Source organism: Notechis scutatus, chromosome 2 (assembly GCF_049901735.1).
Source record: "Notechis scutatus isolate UNSWTSFEM ecotype Mainland chromosome 2, rNotScu1.2, whole genome shotgun sequence".
Classification (NCBI taxonomy): domain Eukaryota; kingdom Metazoa; phylum Chordata; class Lepidosauria; order Squamata; family Elapidae; genus Notechis; species Notechis scutatus.
In genome coordinates this window covers 111,027,861-111,049,856 of record NC_142010.1, presented here as the reverse complement: position 1 = coordinate 111,049,856, position 21,996 = coordinate 111,027,861, and the positions used below count along the sequence as shown (strand labels likewise).

The following is a 21,996-nucleotide window of genomic DNA, read 5'->3' as shown; positions in this document are numbered from 1 at the left end:
AGTGCAGGTAAGGGGGTGGGGGGTGTTGTGCGCGCATGTGCAAGGGAGGCGGATTGCATTGTGGGTGCCGGCACTTTCAGCACACCACAACAAAAAGGTTCACCATCACTATTCTAACCTATTCACCTTTGCTTTGCTTAGCTGTAGAGATATGTATCATATTTCTTTGTGAACTGCCTCTGTACTGCTAATAGATGAGTTAAGACTTCATTAAAAATAGAAACATAAAAACAGACCTGCTATGTAAGTAAGTTGGCTCTAAACATCTTTGTGCTGATGCTACCTCTCTCTCTACAGACCGGGGACGTTGCTACATGGGCCAGTGTGTATGTGAAGCTGGTTGGGAAGGTGACAGCTGTGAGTGTCCCACAAGCAACGAAACCTGTGTCAGCAGCAATGGGGTGAGTAAATTGCCCATCCAGAAGAGCTATCAGAAGAGGTCATGAAGAGAAAATAAAAGTGGCCTACTGGTTGCCCACCCCATCATCCTGTGTTGGATGCAGAAAGTGTTTAATAATTCATGTGAAAATCTGCCAACATATAGTTATTACAAGCTTAATACATTGGAGATGAAATCCAGTATTGTCAATTCAGCTTAAAAGGAATCATTGATCTCATTAAATCTCTAGTGAGGTATTGGCTACTTGACAATTGATCTTATTGCTGTTTATTTAATCTGTGATCCTTAAATAAAAACAGAGAGAAGACGGTTCTTGCCCTCTCTTTTAAATGTTTCCCTGGTAATGGAAAGAGAGCTGTCTCTAAGATCAGGTAAAACCTTCTGTTACCTCAGTGTATACAATGAAGAAAAAGCTGAACAGTTACTTTGTTCTCTTGTAGCTGATTTGTGACGGACGGGGGAGATGTGAATGTGGCAGATGCGTCTGTAATAACCCCGCTTCCCATACTGAACCCACCTGTGAAATCGGACCCTTGGTAAGGGCATGAAAGTGCATATTTCTTAAGCAAATGACTACTATGACTATTAATACTGTTGCTATATTGTAGTACAAAGATATATTATTTATGTTCCTTTTTCTGAACTGCCTTACCTTTTCAAAATGCATTTTTGTTGTTGACAGCATCCATATATATCCAAATATAAGCCTGTACAAATACAGCCACAAAAGCACACTCTCTTTGTTCATCTGTCATATTAATTCTTCCTGAATCCAGGAATAACTGTTCCTATCCATTGTCACAATAATCAATTAGTCTAGGGGTCCCCAAACTTGGCAACTTTAAGACTTGCAGACTTCAACTCCCAGGAGTTGAAGTCTGCAAGTCTTAAAGTTGCCAAGTTTGGGGACCTCTGAATTAGTCAAACAATCAATCAGAACAATAAAATTTAAAGACTATCTACAGAAGTGGCAAAGCAGATACATGTGATTTGCTAGAACAAACTATGCAGCTTACTTTTGAGTGGTGAGAAATTAGGATTGCTGGTGTTTACTGGAGGTTCAGTTGTTTTTGAAGGAGGCACTTCAGTGATACAAGGCGTATTTTAATATACATAAGAATAGAAGTTCATATCATTAATTCCCCAGCAGAATCAAGTTCTCTGTTAGATTGCTTGGGGAATCTCTCTTTTTGCAGAAGGCTTTCTCTTCTGTCTTCCAGTTCTCAATCATAAAGGCATTTTTTTTCCCCATGGGAGATTTCCTCACTCACCCCTTCTTCTCCACTGGCTTCATTCACAAAACTGCATCTCACGTGGAAGAATGTTACATTCATGGAGCATGTATCTATTGTCCTTTCTGATGCTTTCTTTGTAATATCCATGGAATGCTTTTAATGCTGTAAGTCGCCCAGAGATGCCTCAAAACAAGATGGGCAGCAAATAAATTTAATTAATTAATAAATATCCACCTCTCCACTCCTCACTATCTTTGGTGCTCAGCACTAATCTAGAACTGAAAGTTTTGTCTGCCTTCTCACGCTCTCTCCCTCATGTCTAGGCTTTACAGCAAGCATGTGAGGCCGAATTCCGAACTTGCGTCCAGTGTCAGGTTTGGGGCACTGGAGAGAAGAAGGGACAGGATTGTTCAAACTGCCATTTCAAGATCAAGATGGTGGATGAATTAAAGCAAGGTAGTGTAGTTCTTCAACTGCCCGGTTTAATATTCAAATGCAAACCAAACATTCCACATTGCACTGTTGAATTTGATGGGTGGAGGGAAAGGGAGAATAACGTAAGCCAAACCTGGACATTTTATGGCCTCCGGGCCAGTAGTGGGATTCAATTTTTTTTAACTATCGTTTCTGTGGGCGTGGCTTGGTGGGCGTGGCAGGGGAAGGAGACTGTAAAATCTCCAGTCAGAGGTGGTATTTGGCGGTTCTCCAAACTACTCAAAATTTCCGCTACCGGTTCTCCAGAACTGGTCAGAACCTGCTGAATACCACCTCTGCTCCAGGCCACATTTGGCCCTTTGGCTGTCCTTGTCCATCCCATGTAGCTTGTTTTTATTTTGAAGGCTATTGCTATTTTTAAAAAAATTGTGTATGTGCGTGCCATGCATGTATGTCTATGTATCTTCATAGTTCTATGAGTTTGCCCCTCCACAATAGTCCCAGTTTCTCATGTCACCCCTTGGGAAAATTAATTGCCCATCCCTGATGTAAACAGTAGGCAATCCTAGTCTTCCTTTTCCTAAAAGCCATTCCATGTTTTTGGTTATCTATTTTTGTACTCTCCTTGCTTTGTCTCAACTTTACCTTTTGGGAAAAAGTTAATAAAACTGTGTGAGTTGTTCCACTTGCTGTACCATCAGCTCTTGTTTCTGAGAACCAAAACATAATAGTAAAATATCTTGGATATGAGTGCATCTGTCTTTAATAGGCATGCATGTAAAGACATGTAACCAGACAGTAAGTCACCAAGTAAGGTAAACCTACATACACTTCAAGCTTCTTTTGAAATCTGAGAGCAGCATATCTTTAATTACGTCTTTCTAAAATACTTACAGTATGCCCAACATTTAAAAGATACCGATTTGTCATCCAAACCTGGGAGCACAGACTTTTTTAGAATGCAAAAAATTGATTAAAAGCAAAGCAATCTATTATGGATGGGGAACCTAGGAAGAATCCAGGGATGTTCCTATTTTCATGTTCGCAACATTGAAGAATGTACTGATTTCCAGTGTTATTCAACATGTTCGTTACATCGCAACTGCAATTGCAAGAAGATGGTTGGCAAAGATAAGCTGTTCAGGCTTTTAAATAGGGGTGGGCTTCAATTTTTTTTAGCAAAGGGCTCTTTCCCTAATGACTGGCTGGGTCATGTGCAGTGGCGGGATTCAAAAATTTTTTACTACCGGTTCTGTGGGCGTGACTTGGTGGATGTGGCAGGGGAAGAATACTGTAATATCTCCATTCAGAGGTAGTATTTGCCAGTTCTCTGAACTGCTCAAAATTTATGCTACCAGTTCTCCAGAACTGGTCAGAACCTGCTGAATACCACCCCTGGTCATGTGGCTGGGTGGGCATGGCTGGGTGGTCATGTGATTGGGTAGGCATGGTTATGTCATGTGACTGAGTGGGTGTGGCCAACTTGACGTTGCTTCTTTGCCTTAATTACCTAAAAAGATATATACCAAAATGTTGTTTTATTTGGTGCATTTAATACTTAAATAAAAGACTGGGTGAAACCAGGCTTAATAGCAGTGACTGTGAGAGGGATCTTGGAGTCTTGGTGGAGTTTCTGGTGAATTGCGTGATTCTTATTATTTGGGAATTAATCCCCTTGGAGGCTAATGGCTATGTTATCTGATTTTCTCAATGGCTCTCTCTCTGGCAAGCACTGAGTGGATTGTTTATCTAGCTTGCAACACTTTTACGAGGTGTGAAATGCTCTTGGCTGAACGCCCAGAAGTTCGATTAAGCCTATTAAGAGCTTTCCCTTGCTGCTTGTCTTTCTGAGGTTATTGGGGGCTCTCTGAGCCCTGCAGAGTCTTAGCTAGGGGCTCTCCCGAGCCTCTGCAAGCCCCCAGCAGCCCACCCCTGCTTTTAAAACTAAGATAGCTTCTTTCCCCTTATCTGGAGGAGTGTGTTGGCAGATTGGATCACTCAAGCCCTGAAAGTACTTGTTTGGAATGGCCTCAAATGGAAAACTAAGAATTTCTCCTTTTTCTCCGTTGCCAACAGTAGAATTTTGATCCCAGTGATTTCCAACATAAATTGTCAATATTACATCTGATGGCTTTTTTTTTTTTACTCTGCAGATAACATTTGTTCCTTCCAAGATGAGGAGGATGATTGCGTTTACCATTACACTAGGGAAGAAGACACCAATCTATCACAGAACAACACTGTTCTTGTGCAAAAGAAGAAAGGTAAATATTACTTTCTGTGAAGAGAGTGGGATCTCAAGATGTAGCAGGTGGGATAAATTAGAAGGTCTATTATTTAGATTTCACTAAGCACTGTCAACTAGTTTTTTTTGTTTTTGGTCAGCATTTTCTTGTTCACACTAATGGGGTTGCATCATGGTAGATCAAGATGTACTAGTAGTTTTCGGAATTATTTGCAATTGATTGGCAAAGATGCCTAACTTCATTTTTTAGCAAGAGCAACAATATATTGCTTTTTTAAAACTTGGGTTGCTGAAACAAGGAAAGCTTGAACTGAACATGAATGGACTTCATATGACAAAGGCAGGTCAGTTCACTTCTGATCCTGAAAACAAACTCCTTGATTTAAAGGGTGTTTGGAGACATGTTTTTCTTCCCCCCCAAGTTTGTTTCTGCAGTCAGTAGTGGCTTCTGGGTGTCAATGAAGATCCTCAGTCATCTAGGTAGAGTTGCCTGACAGCTGAGTGATGGCAACTGGACTTATTTTCTTGTTGGTTTGAGAGACTTTGCTGCCCATCCAAGCAGCTTCTCCAGTCTGAGCAAAGTTGGTTAGGGTGAGAAGGCAGAAAATCATTGGAATGTAATTGTACCAATTAGGTTGAAGCACAGGTGATTCCTGTAGTCTGCCACTTTTTTCACTGTCTTTCTCTATTCCTTCACCAACCTCGGATGGGCTGTGAAATGTCTCGAACCAACAAGAAAATAAATCCAGTTGCCCTGACTCAACTCCCAGTGGTTCCTGAAGTTCAAAGTAAATAAAATCCAGTCAATTAGCCTAAACTCTGCTGCTCTAAATTAATCCCTCCAGAAGTTTTAGACTACAAAACTCATTGTCTGCACACACCATCACTATGCACAATCTTGATGGTGAGGCTGTAATCCAGCTCTTTGGGAGTTGAAATCTGGGCTCTAGAAGTTATACTGTTGGTAACGGAGAAAAGGAAGACATTCTTATGAACTGGCAGGAATTCTCTATCTGGAGATGCTGGTGTGAATTTTTTTTTACATGTAATGCATGTGTTCTGCCACTGAGTTACAACATCTGCTGCATTTGATGTAACACTTTCCTCTTTTCTTCCCTAACCAGGAAAATAAAAGATAAGGTTGCTTCCTTTGGTCTCTTGATTCTTTTTGGAACATGTTTTTTTTTAAATTTGTTGTCATTATATGTAGAGTGTCCACCGGGAAGTTTTCTTTGGCTTATCCCCCTCCTCATTTTTCTGATGCTACTCCTGGGGTTGCTGCTCCTCCTATGCTGGAAATTCTGTACATGTTGCAAGGTAAAATTTATCTTTCTAACCTGCAGTAACAAAGGAAAACCAGGCATGGGAGGGGGCTTTGGTGGCATGTTTTGAATCTAACCTGTGACTCAGTCACATTTTTCTAACAACTTGAAGATTTTTTAAATCTTCTTTCGGATCACATAAAAATTAGAGGTCAATGTAAATGCATTTTCTGTCTTGTCCATTTAACTAGCCTCTATTTGAAGCTATTTTTATGTTGACTAAATGATAACAATTATTTTTGTTATAGATCTAACTTTCTTCAACTTCAGGAGAATCATTATTTTAAAAGATAACTTTTCTCCAAGATATCTGAGATATTTTGTTTTATCCTAAAATGATTGAGTATGGGAATTAGGAATGGAACATAGTGGGAGGCACTGGGATGCAGAGTTGGAGTAGACCCTCCTCGGCTGGTGGGAAAGATCAAGTAACAATAGCATTGCAACATCAATGCCAAGGAGCAAATGAAAATGAATGGAGAAAGAGAGCCAGTGATCTTTTACCATTACTCTAGTCCTATCGAGAAGTGCTTGAGAAATAAGCATGTAGAAAAGGCATTATTTGTAGGATGCATTGCCATAATCAGTTACATCATTGATCCAAAGCGGTCAAGGTCATATTAACCTTATTAGTTCAGTCCCTATGCCCGTGATGGTGAACTTATGGCATGAATGCCGGAAATGGCATGCAGAGCCATCTCTCTGGGCACGCCAGCTGTCGCCCGTTGCTCTTCCAGGTTCCACCACGCGCATGCGCACCGGCCAACCAGTGTTTGCGTGTGCGGAAGCACTGGAAACCAGAAGAGCAGCTCCCCAGCGTGCATGCACACGCAGGCCAGCTAGTCTTCATGTGCACATGCACATTAGAAACCAGAAGATCAGGTGGCCGACACGCATGTGTGCACCGGGAAACTGAGTTTGTGGTTTTCAGCACTCCCGCATGGTGCGCCAGGGAGCTGTTCTTCTGGTTTCCATCACACACACTCTCCTTTCGACACTCGGTGCCAAAAAGGTTTGCCTTATGCCATATAAACCATGCAAACCATGTAAACCAGGTTGATATGTTTCTCTTGTTGCCTTTCATGGACATCTTTAAGTGGTGTTTGCTCGGACATCCTTCTTAACAATGTATTTTCTGTCATCTGCTTAAACAAGGGCCACAGGCAGAGGGGTCTGTTCTCCTGCCAGTAAGCTTAGTTTTACATTTTTGCATTAAAACCAATTCAGCACTTTTTCTTTTCTTTTTCTTTTGATATCTAGAGTTGTTTGGCGTTGCTACCCTGTTGTGGACGAGGTACGCCTTTTGAATTTATATGTGGTCTCTGGTACGGGTGATAATAATAACATTAGTGTGGTGTGCTTAGATCAAGATGGAAAGAAAGCAATGTAGGCAGTCCATGACTTACAACCATTCATTTAGCAACCATTCAAAATTACAACAGCAGCGAAAAGAGTGACTTACATCCAGTATTCACACTTGCAACCATTGTAGCATCCCATGGTCATGTGATCAAAATTTAGACACCTGTCAATCGGCATCTATTTATACGAAGTCAGGATTTGCAACCTTCCCAGCAGGCTTCTGACAAGTCAAGTCAATGGGACATACTGGGTTCACTTAATGATCATACGATTCACTTAACAACTGCAATGATTCACTGTAGAATTAGATCCATGGTGCTGAAGTACAAATACTAACTTCCTTTCCCTCTCTGAAGGTCGTGTGGTTGGTTTCAAGGAAGATCACTATCTGCTCAGGCAGAGTCTCATGGCGTCCGATCACCTGGATACGCCATTAGTGCGCAGTGGTAATTTGAAAGGGAGAGACACAGTCCACTGGAAGATCAGAAACAATGTGCATAAGCAAGACTACTCATCCTTCGCCCTCAATCCCAAGGATATCAGTAAGTGCTGGTTTTACAAGGTGGAAGAGAGGGTCCAGATGGAACATAGCTTAATTCTGAAGTTAATGGTGACCAAAGTACAGGGGGTCAAACTCAAGGCCCATGGGCTGGATCTGGGCCACTGGGTACTTAGATCTGGCCCAGGCCCGCCCTGGAAACAGCAAAGGAGCGGCCCACAGTGCCTCTGCCAATGAAAATGGGCTCCTGATCTACATTTTTGGCTGGGATGGCCTCTTGCAACCTTCTTCCAGTGAAAATGGAGCTTAGGAGGCCGTGTTCCAGCTGAAAATTGAAATTGGGAGCCCATTTTTGCTGGCAGAGCACTCGGGCCCCCACAGGCACCCCTGATATGAGCGATGTCAAGCTGGTCTTGTCCACCCTGGCCACACCCACCCTGGCCCCCTGAGGTCAAACACAACCCTGATATGGCCCTCAATGACATCGAGTTCGAAACCCCTGCCATAGTGGGATCATTACTCCTTCAAGTATCTGGCTTGAAACCTGATTCAAGTATCTAGGCCCGTGATGGCAAACCTACAGCACGCGTGCCACAGGTGACACGCAGAGCCATTTGCACTGGCATGCAAGCCTCAGGCAAACTTACCTCACTGCGCATGTGCATGCCTCCCAGCTGATTTTTGGCCTGTTTGAGGCCTTTCTCGGCCTCCCAGAGGCTTGAGGAAAGCTTTTGCAGGCCAAAAAATAGGCATGTTTTGTCACTTCCAGTATTTCCGGAAATACTGGAAGTGATGAAGGGCCCATTTTTCAGCCTGCAAAGGCTGCAGAAGCTTTCCTCAAGCCTCTGGGAGGCCGAAAAACACTTCAAATGGGACGAATATCACCTGGGAGGACAGTGCAGGTAATGGGGTGGCAGGGGGGGGGATTGCATGCGCATGCGCAGGGGGCATGGGGGGGCGCATTGCCTTCTGGGTGCTGGCACGCGAGCCCGCATGTGCAAGCACACACACAATTTTTGGCACAGAAGCCCAAAAAGGTTAGCCACCACTGATCTAGGCAGTCATCTAAAGCCTCCCAAAGTATGTGAGGAACTGCTGGTTAGGATACAGATAGCCCTTGGTTACAATGGCAATTGAGACCAGGATTAACCTTGTTAAAGCAATGTGGTTGAACAGTACAACATCACACATCCACATTGCTTAGTGACAGCAGTCCCGGGCAGTTCTGGTTGCCATCATAACCCCAGGATGGATGGGTTGTTAAGCAGGAAGAAATGGGCATCCCAAGTAAGGCGCACATGAGTCGCAGGAGGCCAAGGGAGGGCATGCAAAGGCTGTCCATGTGTTGCAGGAAGCCAGAATCCTGCAGGCCATGCATGAATTGGGGAGGGCAGCACAGACTTTGCACAAAGCACAGGAGCCAGGAAAGAGCCTGGAAGTACCAATGGAAGCTGTGTGTGGGCATGGTGTTACTGTGGGCAGGTAAAAAAGCAGGAGTGACTTACTGGAGTGACTTTTTTCAACTTTCCTTCTGGGGCTTTGCTTGTGGAAAGCCAACAGGGAATGTCACAAATGGCAATGTATGATTGCAGTTTTCTGCAACGGCCTAATCATATGCTGGGCACTGGAACACCCAGTTCACAATATGTGACCGCAAGGGCATTGTGTTGGCTGGAATATCAGAGATTGGTTGTACATTCATTTTTTCAGTGCTGCCATAAGTTTGAACAGTCACTGAACAAACGGACATACAGTAAACCTGTACACCTCAAGTCATGACCTCTAACCACATTTTCAAAGATAATGGGAGCTTGTAAGCTACCTTTTTCAGTAGAGCTGCCTGAATAGAACAGGATTTAATGTAAGGCTGATTCAAAAAAGATCTCCCGCTTGTTTTTTGAGATGCTGCTAATTTTTCAGATAACTCTCATGACCATTAGTATGCAACTGCACCACAAGCCTATACTTTTATGTAAGTTAAATTTGGGGGCTGTCTCTGAAATTTCTGATCTAAAGATACTGATAGAAAGTGTATCTGCGAGAAATTCCTGTCGTTCCTCTTCCCTACAGTTATACTTGGAAGCAGAGAAGGGATCACTGTGTAACTAACGTAAGCCCATGACATAGATTCTAATTTTTGAAGTCCAGCAAAACTTGATGTCAAAATTATAGGTGCCTCAGAATTCTAATCACTGTTTACATGGTGTGTGTAAAATAACCATATCATTATTTCCCATTATATCTCTGTATTAATTGGTTGTGCTCCTTGCTTCACTGGCAGCTGCAAATTCTGATGAATTTATTTTTTTATTTCCAGTTCCATATGGCCTCTCTCTCAGATTGGCACAGCAGCTCTACACCCCAAATCTTGCAAAACTGGATAGCCGGGAACATGAGCAACTGCAGAAAGAGGTGGAGGAAAATGTAAGAAGTAGGGGTATTTGGTCTATTTTTAACTCTCCCTTGTTACAGGAAGCGTGTGTGTACATCTGTATGACTTGCTCCTCTTTTTATCCACACCATAATTCTGGCAGGCGGGTGAGGTAGATTTTGACAGAGTCCACACAGAACATGACAACTAATCAGGTCAAATATGTAATCCTCCCCAAACACTCCATCATGCCAATTTGTTGCTGAGGAGGCACAGATATTGGACCCAGTGCAAGATTTATTTCCCTGGATTTCAGTGTTGATAAAGCTTCTGTTGTAGATGTGATGTCTGAATATAAATCAAGTGAAGGGCAGAAGATGAAGGGCTTGAAGCTGTTAATAATAATATTTGACTGAGTACCTGATGAGCTGGGGCAGCCCTTATGTACCAGCTTGATGTATATTGGGTCAGTTAAGGATCGTGGTGATCGCTGGGTTGGAGGTTAGCAAGCCGGCGTTCGAGACCTGAGTGCTGCTGTGGGATGGGGTGAGCTCCCATCATTTGCTCAAGCTCCTCGATGGGGACATCAAAGGAACCCTCACAGGCATTCCCCAGGCAACAGTGCTGTCACCGGCTAAACCTAATCCTTAAATGGTGCCCCTAATATGAATGGGATGGGGGATTAGGCATTGAGCTAGTTTCCACATTGAGGATGTGGACTAATGAATTTCTCTTGCTCTTCCCAGCTGAACGAGGTGTACAGAGTAATCCCAGGTTTCCAAAAGTTCAAGCAGACAAAATTCAGGTGAGAGCATAACTGGTATGAGAAGAAAGAATGAAAAATCAGTCAATAGATTTTATTTTTTTAAAACAGGAAAGTAGATGATGATAGGTAAGTAACAAGGAACTGGTGTAATGAGAGAGTGTCTTTTTGGCTGAGAAGACTGTCTTCTTTTCTAGAATGAGAAGGTAGTAGAATTTAAATTCCCCTCTGAACAGCTTTCTGATGCTACAACAATAACTGTATAAAGTGTACAGGATACTGATTTGGTCTGTCAGTAATTAAAGTTCTTGATATTCTTTTTGATTAAATCCATGAAATTGATGAATTTTATCTGTTTTCTCCCCAGGATTCAACCAAATGCTGGAAAAAGGTAAACAAAACCATTCATTTCTACTCTAACTTCCAGGTTGTGGACTTAGAAATAAATTTCCACTGCTGTGTTTTACTGCAACAATTTTACCTACCTTCCAGAAAATAGGATGTTGTTATTTAACTTTATCACTGCTGGCCTTTTTCTCTGCATTGCATTATTTACTTTATCAATGGCAATAGCACTTAGACTTATATACCGCTTTACAGTGCTTAGTCTTCTCTAAGTGGTTTACAGAGTCAGTATATTGCCCCCAACAATCTGGGTCCTCATTTCACTGAGCTCAGAAGGATGGAAGGCCTGAGTCAACCTCGAGCTGGTGAGGATCGAACTGCTGAACTGCTGGTAGCCTGCAGTCAGCAGAAGTAGCCTGCAGTACTGAATTCTAACCACTGCGCCACTACAGCTCAAATTGTTTATCCTGAACTTCTCATTATTACCTGTGGAAACCTGTGCTGTTACAGGTAGTCCTCAACTTATGTCAGTTCATTCAGTGACTTAGGACAGCGCTGAACAAGTAGTACTTAGGACCAGCCCTTGGAGGTTTTGACTGCTGCAGCATCCCTGCAGTAACACGATTTCCAAAAAACCCTGCCAGGTTCCCTTAAACAAACTCAAAGGGGAAGCTGGCAGGAAATTGGAAGTTACGGTCATGTGACATCCTTGCTTAATGATGGTGGGACTGCCAGAACTCTCATTGCTAAGCATTGTGGTCATGTGATTCCCCACTTTATGACAGCGTCACCTGGTGACAGCAAGTCCAGCACTAATTGCCATTGTTAACTGAGGCCTACCTGTAGTAGACAGCCAAGAGTTACAGTTAGATTATTCTGGCTGTTGTAGGCAGACATTTCCATTGACAGATTCCTCCACGAGTCTTTGGATTTGACTCTAGCCTGAAATGTTTGAAGACAGACATATGGCCAGGAAGTGTGACCAGCTAAAAACTGTAGAAGCCCATGTTATCTCTTTGGTGCTTGTTATCCAGTCCACTGCAGATGCCACTTTTGGGGATAGTGGGAGCCACCCAGTGGTGGGCTGCAACCGGTTTAACTAACCGGTTCGGTGAGCGTGCATGCTTCAAGCACGCAACGCTCCAAAGAGAGCGATTATAACTTCCACAGCTTACTTTCTAGAGCAACCCTGGTAAGCAGAACAGTTGAGGCATGGAAATCCGCTGTGCCGTGCGAATCAGCTGAGCTGAGGAAGATGGAAATATAGGACAGGATAGGACGGGGGCGAAAGGGCAGAGCCAGATGATGGTTGGAAGTACCGGTTCGCTAGAACCACTCCGAACCAGCAGTATCCCACCACTGGAGCCACCCAATATTTATTCCTTAGCTGTGGAAGATTAGAAGTATTCTAGATCAACATTGTCTGTGGATTAGCAGTTATAAATTTGTGTGGGCATTTGTGGGCAATGGATGCATCTTGCTACAGCTCAAGCTGGGATGGCTGATCGGTTTTATTTATTTATTTATTTATTTATTTATTTGATTTGTCAATCACTTACAAGATAGTAGGTATAAGTATAAACATAGTTATGAATACATGAAATGGATACATATAAGAAAAATAAAAAGAAACAATAGGACAGGGACGGTAGGCACGTTGGTGCGCTTATGCACGCCCCTTACAGACCTCTTAGGAAAGGGGTGAGGTCAACAGTAGACAGTCTAAGGTTAAAGTTTTTGGGGTTTGGGGAAGAAACCACAGAGTCAGGTAGAGTATTCCAGACATTGACCACTCTGTTGCTGAAGTCGTATTTCCTGCAATCAAGTTTGGTGCGGTTAACCTTGAGTTTGTATCTATTGTTTGCTCTTGTGTTGTTATGACTGAAGCTGAAGTATTCATTGACAGGTAGGACATTGCAATGTCCGAAGGCAGCGTAGTTCTAGGTTTTCTAGGTCTAGAATTTCAAGTCTGGTGGCATAAGGTATTCTGCAACGAGCAGAGGAGTGGAGAACTCTTCTTGTGAAATATTTCTGGACTTTCTCAACTGCGTTAATATCAGATACGTAATGTGGGTTCCAGACTGATAAGCTGTATTCGAGTATTGGTCTAGCAAATGTTTTGTATGCTCTAGTTAGTAGTGTGATATTACCAGAGAAAAAGCTATGCAGGATTAGGTTAACAACTCTTAATGCCTTTTTAGCTATGTAGTTACAGTGGGCTCTAGCACTTAGGCCATTAGAGATGAGTACTCCAAGTTCCTTGACAGAGTTTGGATCATCAACAAGGTCTTGACTATTCAGCTTGTATTTTATTTTCTGATTTTTTTTGCCAATATGTAATATATGCCAATAGGTTTGGGTATGATTTCCCCCCACCCACCCTTATATTACACCATGGCTTCATTTGTCATGTTTCCTCATACATGGCCATATGCCAGTATGCCTCTGATTGGCAGGGGCAGAACAAAAGCCTGAGCAGGGGAGGCAGCCTGATGTTTCTCTTCTTTCCAGGCAAGACCATGCAATTGTGGACACGGTGCTCCCAGCTCCCCGCTCAGCCAGGAACGAAATTATCAAAGTAACAGAGAAGCATGTCTCGCAAGGAGAATTCAATAAATTAAAAGTGTCGCCTGGTTACTACACTGTGATTGCTGACCAAGGTAGGGGCCTCCTCCGTTTTGCTTTAGCATCTGAGCTGCTCCATTTGACTGGTTGAGGAGTGGGGTGGGAGGAGCCTTCTGTGATGGAATGCTTCTCCGTCCACAGTTTTCTGTTTATAAGGCAGAGGTCCCCAAACTTGGCAACTTTAAGACTGGTGGACTTCAACTCCCAGAATTCCTGAGCTAAGGTGACTGGAGGAGGAATTCTGGGAATTGAAGTCCACAAGTCTTAAAGTTGCCAAGTTTGGGGACCCCTGATATAAGAGAACTAGTCTGGAAGCCTTTGGGAGGGAGGCGTCTTATTTCATCCATGGCAGAGTTCTTGTTTTTATCACTCTAGTCAGTAGTCGTACAGATGGTCCTCAACTTACGATCACAATTTAGCCCCAAATTTCCATTGTTAAACAAGACAGTTGTTTAAGTGAATTTTGCCCCATTTTACAACCTACATTTTCATGGTGGTTAAGTGAATCACTGCACCTGTTAAGTTAGTAACATGGCTATTAAGTGAATCTGGCTTCTTCATTGACTTTGCTTGTCAGAAGGTTACAAAAAGAGATCCCTATTAACCCGGGACACCGCAAGCGTCATAAATATGAGTGAGTTGCCAAGCATACCAAATTTTGATCATGTGACCATGGGGATATTGCCACAATCCTAAGAGTGAAAACAATCATAAGTCGCTTTTTTCAGTGCCATTGTACAGTAACTCCAAACGGTCACTAAATGAATGGTTGTAAGTTGAGGACTATCTGTACAGCCTAAAACAGACTGACAATTGCACTGTAGACTAGGGGTGATTCCAGAAACAAGACTCTGCAATTTTTAGTCACGCGACACTGTGGACCTATTCTGTTTACCTTTCCTAAATAAATATTCAATGACTGTTGGGAAACGTCAAGTTCAACCCAAGTGGTGCTAACTTGTGGCCTTCAAATGTTGTTGAGCTTCAGCTCCCAACAGTCCCGGCCAGCACGGCTAACATGTGAAATGCTAGGAGTTATAATAATAATATTTGTGGTCACAGACCCAAAAAACGCTAGGAGTTCCAGTTCGGCAACATTTAGGAAAATGAATGTTGCCCACCACTGGAATAAATGATGATGTGCAGATTCAGGAAGAGGAAGATATTGCCATCTGGACCTCTCCTGTATTATGTAGGAAGACAGTGTAACCATATAGTAAGAATCTAAGGGATAATTTTATAAGAGCGCTTTCCAATTGTGAACTTATTCTTCTTCTTTCCTTTGTCTCCGTCCAAACCCAGATGCCCAGGGCATGATTGACTTTCAGGAAGGGGTAGAGATGATGGATATTCGGGTTCCCCTCTTCATCAGGGAAGAGGATGATGATGAAAAACAGCTGCAAGTAGAGGCTGTTGATGTTCCTGTGGGTACTGCGAAAATTGGTCGTGACCAGGTCAACATCACCATAATAAAAGAGCAAGGTAGTATGATAGCATCCAGTGTGGAGGACAAATGTTTATGATACAATCACCTCTGGCTGGTCCTTCTGTAGTTTATTTACCATTGTTAAATGTAGCTCATTTCTGAAAAAGGCTTCTGGCCATCTGAAAAATGGGCAGTCAGAAAACTTTCTGGTTCTCTGAAAAATCAGGTGTCCGATCTACATATTATAGACAAGAGGTGGAAGAACTCTTCAAAGCACACCCTGAAATGGAAAGTTCAAAGGTTGGGGTAAATGGATTGGGGGAACCTTAAAAAGTAGAATTAATGTCCTAAGCCTTGCAAATATTTAAGGCATTCATCTTTTAAAAATTTCCCAGCTCTTCCCTAATGTCAAGCTGATTTCTGCCATAAGTGGATCTAGGAGCAAAACAGGTACTTGCAAGCCTTAAAGGAGGCCACAGATCAGCATTATAGCTATAAGGAAAGAATAGATCTGCCTCCAGTATCAATGGTGATAAACATGTTTTACATTTTTCTCTGGCAACAAAGGCTTATGAAATTCCAAGTCTCATATTCACTTAGGGAGGGATGAAAATGGTGAAGAACATATCGAAACCCATTTAGATGGTAGGCAATATTAGGGATGCCCATCAAAAAAAAAAAAAAAATCTGAACTTGGATGCCAACCTAGGCTATGCAGAATATCAAGAAACTAGTTGGAGGAATATTAAAGTATGTGGTCCTTGGTGCTCTCTGAGCTTGCTGGTGTGCATCTGTGGTCATTCATTCATTCATTCATTCATTCATTCATTCATTCATTCATTCATTCATGAGCCGTATCATTTTTCACCCACATTCTTGGGCTATTTTCCATCTAGGTGTGCAGTTGATTGGAGGTTTGTACCTGACACTGATAGGTAGGGCATGCTGTCGTAGGCATTCATACAGGAAGAAAAGTTGTTCTTTGGTGGAAGTGTGCCTGCAGGCAATTTTTTCCTAGAAAATTTTCCTAATTTTTTCCAAGCAGGCTCATAGAGCACCAAGGACCCCACATTTCAACCCTGAGCTACAAATATTCTCCCTTATTAATATTAAAGTGTAGATCTTGTTCTCTAGCTTAGAAATGGGGGCAATAAGTAATATTTCTCCTTTCCTGCTTGTTAGTGTAATCGGATGTCTGAATAGTGCCTAGATTAAACCATTATTTTACAGTATGAGATGGTTAAGATTGTTAACCTATTATCTTTGTATCTCTTCAGCAAATAGCATCATTAGCTTCCTGGAGCCAGTTTATTCATACAGCCGCTTTGACCAGCTGGCTAAGATCCCTTTGGTTCGAGAAATATTGGAGAAGGGAAAATCCCAGATAACATACAGAACACGAGATCTCACAGCTCAGCAAGGCAAAGTAAGCACTCTGTGAAAACCAAAAAGAGTTCTCATAACTCTTCCATAAAAACTTTTGCCCACTGCAAGGTCGTATTGTAGCCCTAGGCATAAAAGAGGGAATATATAAATGTATTTCTAGAAAAAGCATGAAATCCTGAACGTCACTTAGAAAAACAAACCTCAGTTTCAGCTTTTCAAGTGGATACAGCAATACTTTTGTTATCGCTCTGTCACCAAGCATACAAAGCTGTGAGGAGAGCAAGAAGCAATAAGATATGATCTCAAGGCAGATTGACAAACCTGCAGGCATTCCTGCCATATTAGACCAGCTGTGTGGCCCCTGCATTGGTTGCCAACAGGCTTTGAGATGTTCTGGTACTAACCTATTGCATGGCTTAGCAGGTACACAACCACATGTTCCCACTGAAATTAGCCTGGCCAGTTTGGCATGCCTGAGAAATATTTAATAACGTTCCCATTTTAGGGAACTGAAGGGGGCTGAAACTCAACAGTAGTTCTCTTTAGTGGCTGAGATGGTTCTTTGAAACAACCTCCCACTGGGAATCTGTTGGCTCCAGCCCTAATCACCCAGAGTTCTTCTAGAGGACACTTGGATCTTGACTCCTTCTTGGTTTGGTTATAGTTTAGTGAATTTGACATGATGCGGTTTTCCATTAGTCTTTGTAGATTTTTTTGTTTACTGTATTATATATTGTTTGTTACGCAACTTATCTTTCCATTGCTGGGACTCTTTAGGGTTTTGGCTGGCTATGTGAATTAAGGATAGTTTAATAATAATAATAATGGGAAAACCCTGAATAAACTAGCAGCTCTTTCAATATAAATCTGCAGACTAAACATTGTTTGATCAAATGTAGTCTGCCTTAGGTGTTTTTGCTTTTTCTTTGGGATTTTTGTTTGCTTTTCTGTTTAGTTTGGGGCACAGTTTTAATTGAGACCAATGTATTCAGAGGAAGGAGGCTGTCTTGGGGAAGTCTTGAAAAGCCTTCCTTGTCTGCCAATTCAATTTTTAAGCTTCAGTGAAGCAGAAGGCACAGTAATTTTGTGAAGGAAGAGACTGGGAAGAAAGGTTAAAAAGTCCTCTGGGGCAGTGGTTTGTGTTAGGGAGAAGTTATACAGTAAGCATTTCACCTATTCTGTAGCTGATCTCTTACCCCATATTCTTTCTATAGCCAAAGGAGGAGAGGAAGAGAAACAAACTTGGAATAAGAAGTTGCTGGTGCGGCTTTCAGTCCATTATCAGCCCAGTGGGCATAGTCCCAAGGCCACCGAACGTCTCCTCATTTCTTTGTTGCTCCTTTGTGGACCATTCATAGCCCTACAGAGTTCAGTGTAGATTTTGTTCTTCTTTGTCAAAGAACAAATGAAATATAGTTGGTGAAATGCAATTCTGGTAAATGTGGAAACTATTATATAGTAAAGGATTTTTAAAATATGTATCTGTACATTGTATGGCTCTAGGAGTAGGCCATCTTCTAAAATGTTGTAAGTTGCTCTGGGTGGTGCCTTTGGATCAGAAGGACGGAATATGGAGGTTTCAATACTTTAATGTAAAAAAAAATAGTACCTGGTTCAGTCGGTTCTCTCTTTACCTTCCCAGGATTATGTTTTTGCGGAGGGTGACCTAATCTTCCTGCCTGGAGAGAAGCAGAAGGAAGTGCAAGTCAAATTGCTGGAGTTGACAGAGATTGATGCCCTCCTTCGGAATCAGCAGCTGAAACAATTCGCGGTGGATCTCATCAATCCCAGGTTTGGGGCAAAGGTTGGCAAATACCCTCAAACCATAGTGACAATTGTTGATCCAGGTGAGCTACATTCATTTCTAATGACAATTCTCATTTTGATGCTTAAATATCATTTGTCTGTTGTGCTGTATTGTATAGACCAGGGTGTCAAACGCAAGGCCCTGGGTCCGGATCCGGCCATGGGGTGCTTAGATCTGTCCTATGGGGTCACCCTGGAAATAGTGAAGGACCAGCCCATGGTGCCTCTGGCAGCAAAAACGGAGCTCGGAAGGGCCATGCACGGCCTTCCCGAGCTCTGTTTTAACTGCCAGAGTGCTGGGGCCACCCTAACCCAACATAAGTGATGTCATGTTGGCCATGCCCACCCTGGCCACGCCCACCCCAGCCCTCCAAACTCGATTTCATTGAGGGCCGCATCAGGGTTGTGTTTGACACCCCTAGTATAGATGTTTAGACTTCTTGATTCCCTAGGCTCTGGCAAATGGAACCACCAAGACTTCAATCTTTAAGATGTAAAAATTTGATATAATGTGATTCCCAGAAAATATATTCTCATTTATAAGCTAGCAGTGTGGTCATGAAACTGTCAAATCCCATTTGTTCAATGTTGCCTTGAGTTTCAGCCAGTGGTATTGTATCTTGTATGTCCTGTCATAATTGTGAGTGTTTTAGTGATATTCCTTTGGCCATTGTTTGATGTGGTAATCAGGATACAATTAGAGAAATAATATTGCTAATGAAATCCTACCAAACTGTTACAAATTTGCTGCAATAGTTTTTATAATTACTTGTTTTTAGTTTATGTAAATGAGTGATCTGTCATATAGTATGATATAGTATGATCAAAGTTACCTTGCAACAGATTTCTACATGAAGTATATTTTTTATTTCAATCAATTCTTTGCTATGCCAAATAACTTTGCACAACCTCCATTACAATGGTACAGGATGCACATATTTCATCTTCAAAACACATGTAGACGGGTGTATTTTTCTTATGTGATTATGTTGTTTCTGTGAAAACAGTCTTGAAATGTTAAATATTGTGCAAAAAGTGGAAAAGAACTAGCAGCAGCCGTTTACCAGGCGAAATAGAATATCGAGTATCCCTGAGAGATATTAGCTCTGAGAATATGGCCTGTTGTTTAATACCGCTTAAGTCTTATTATCCCCTTTTTTTCTAAAGAAGTTTTTTTCTCACCACTTACAGATGTGTGAATGAGAAATAACTGTTCTGCCTCTCCCAATTTATGACGTGTCTTAATCCTTTACCATTTGACGTGTTCTTTTTTAGTTGTTTACGAAATGGTGTAATCTCTTTTACTTTTTTTCTCCTTCCAGACACCGTCATGCCTGAGGTGCCATCAGAGATTCAGTTTCCATATTCTCCTAGAGGCATTCTTGCAGCACCTCTTAATCCAAATGCACAGGCCTTAAGTTCTAGAAAGATACGCTTCAATTGGTTGCCCCCACCAGGAAAACCAGCAGGATACAAGGTACGGAAAGTAAAGCACTAAAAGACATATGAGACTGTTGTGTATGGAGAAAAGCACACTTTTGCTTGTCCACTGTGCTAAAGTCAGGGCTCATACAAAAAACTGCACTACAGTTCAAGCTGGGAAAATACAAACACTTCGGATATGATTTCTAAAGTTTATGCCAATAAGTATTGCAAATCTGTTGGAGTAAAAAGGAGGGGAAAGTCAGAAATTAAATACTTATCTACAGTAGTTTTAGGGTGCTATGTTATTCTTTTTAATCTTCTTTTTAAAAGTATTTATAAGCTCAATGGTTTATACTTTTTTATATCATGAAACCTCAATGTACTTTAATGTGGTTCATCTTTTACTAATATTATACTGAGCATTAACTATACAATTTCAGTAATTATATATCCATGTATAAATATTAACTTCTTTGAAAATACACCTTTGTTTTAATTTTTAAAAGAGAAAAAAATCTGCATTGCATTTTTAAGATTTTATTCATTCACATTGCTTGCACTCATTTAATCAGAATTCAGTTTTCCAAATATTATTAATAAATTAGTTCCCTGTTGTTTTTACATTCACTCTTATGTCTTTCCTTATGCGTAAGAGAACAATCCTCACTCAAATTAAAACAAATTGCATAGCCACTCCATAAGCACAAACATCCATATTCTATCATTTGTAGAATCACTTTCAATGCCATCTCTGTCCTGTGAAATAAAACTTGTTTCTCATTTCCTATTTCTTCCATAACATCTTTTGCACATAGTCTATCTTTAGAAGCAAACATCACTATTAACATTGTTGATACTAACTTAGGATTCCATTTTTCAAAAATGCCCTTCAGTATTTTCAATGTTATACTATTTATTCATAATATAATCAGAGGCATGGTGTCACATCATTTTGACACGAGAAACAAACAAAACTACAACATAAGTTCTAAAATGTTTTGACCTGGATTTAAAATCAATGAAAACTCCATCTCTACCAAACCGTTAAGTGTGGCTTCTTCAAGCTATTAAAGATATGCAAGCCTTAACTCTTTTCCAGCGTAGTGGCCCCAAGATATTTAGGTCAGATTCTTGGGAATTGTGGGAAATGCAATCCCAGCATATTTGGGTGATGAGAAGCTGCCACTGCTGCTACTGAGGAATGTGGGGGAAAGCAGAATGTTGGCAGAGTCAGAGTAAGTACTGCCCATTAGGTCTGTACATTATTCAAAGTAGTAGTAAATGAACAAGCCAGTATCTCATCCTAGAGTATATTCTGAATTGATTCGGTGACTCCCTTTTTTTTATAAAAACAAGATAAAGCAGTCTTAAAGATTACCATAGTAATTTGGGTATATGTGCATCCTAATCTTCCAGGGCTGACTCTAGGATTATTGCTGAAAATGCAGAGGGGTTAGGTTCACTACGTTTTGAAGGTCTGGATAAAAAGAGCATCTTGTAAAACTATGTCATTGCATTGCAGAGTTCTGGCTTTTTTATTCTATTCATTTAGAGATGGTAACATTTTTGAATGAGAATTCCCCCCCCCCTTTATCTTTTAATTATATGTTGGTAAATACTTCTGCAAAGTTTTAAAAGGGAAAGTCTTTCTTTTTGGATTGCAGGTGAAATATTGGATCCAAGGAGATCCTGAATCAGAGGCTCATCTGCTTGATTCCAAAGTACCTTCGGCAGAGCTGACCAACCTGTACCCCTACTGTGATTATGAAATGCAATCCTGTGCCTATAACGCTTTGGGTGAAGGGCTTTATTCTAAGGTGGTCCACTGTCGAACACTAGAGGAAGGTAAGGTCGCATCCCACAGAGTTTGATAGAAAAGAAAAATGGGCCATCTGACCGATTCTTTTCTGCAAGCCTAGGCCATCTGTCAGAAATTGTGTAGGGTCTCCTGCTTGGGTGGGAGGCTTGGACTAGATGACCTACAAGGTCCCTTCCCACTCTTAATCTGTAAGTAAGTAAGTAAGTAAGTAAGTAAGTAAGTAAGCATCAGCATATTCATGAATCATATTCAGATGAACTGGATAGAGAAGTTCAAAACAAGGCACTGGTCAGGAACATTATGCTGAAGCAGACGGAGTTTTAAAATGGAGTTAGACTCTGATTATTTCTGCCCATCCAGTGACTTCAGGCAGAGAGGGCATGTTCCCAGATCCTGCCAATGAAACAGGGTCACCTCTGAGATCTAGGAACTGGCCTATCACTGTTACCGTACTTGCCCTCTGGAATGTCAGAGACCCATATGGCTCTCATGCAAATGACATTCAGACAATCATTAAAAACCTGGTTGTTTT

General features: G+C 41.6%; 1 protein-coding gene and 1 long non-coding RNA gene across 23 annotated transcripts in view; one reads left to right on the top strand and one right to left on the bottom strand.

Moving 5' to 3' along the window:
• ITGB4 (integrin subunit beta 4) overlaps positions 1–21,996 on the top strand; it is an 85,246-nt gene that overhangs the window by 43,405 nt on the left and 19,845 nt on the right. For all 22 annotated transcript variants that reach the window (XM_087955793.1, XM_087955790.1, XM_087955780.1 and 19 more), the window contains exons 14-29: positions 298–401; positions 841–936; positions 1,959–2,091; positions 4,224–4,334; positions 5,526–5,632; positions 6,898–6,931; positions 7,356–7,541; positions 9,816–9,922; positions 10,616–10,674; positions 11,000–11,023; positions 13,489–13,637; positions 14,905–15,084; positions 16,306–16,454; positions 18,057–18,261; positions 19,543–19,697; positions 21,310–21,490. In XM_087955793.1, coding sequence (XP_087811919.1) covers positions 298–401; positions 841–936; positions 1,959–2,091; positions 4,224–4,334; positions 5,526–5,632; positions 6,898–6,931; positions 7,356–7,541; positions 9,816–9,922; positions 10,616–10,674; positions 11,000–11,023; positions 13,489–13,637; positions 14,905–15,084; positions 16,306–16,454; positions 18,057–18,261; positions 19,543–19,697; positions 21,310–21,490 — 1,980 coding nt within the window. The remainder of the gene's footprint in view (positions 1–297; positions 402–840; positions 937–1,958; positions 2,092–4,223; positions 4,335–5,525; positions 5,633–6,897; positions 6,932–7,355; positions 7,542–9,815; positions 9,923–10,615; positions 10,675–10,999; positions 11,024–13,488; positions 13,638–14,904; positions 15,085–16,305; positions 16,455–18,056; positions 18,262–19,542; positions 19,698–21,309; positions 21,491–21,996) is intronic.
• Positions 20,167–20,456, bottom strand: LOC148132178 (uncharacterized). Its single transcript, XR_015747663.1, has 2 exons — positions 20,355–20,456; positions 20,167–20,307 (listed from the first exon to the last, which is right to left on the bottom strand). It is a non-coding gene; the product is annotated as an uncharacterized LOC148132178 (long non-coding RNA).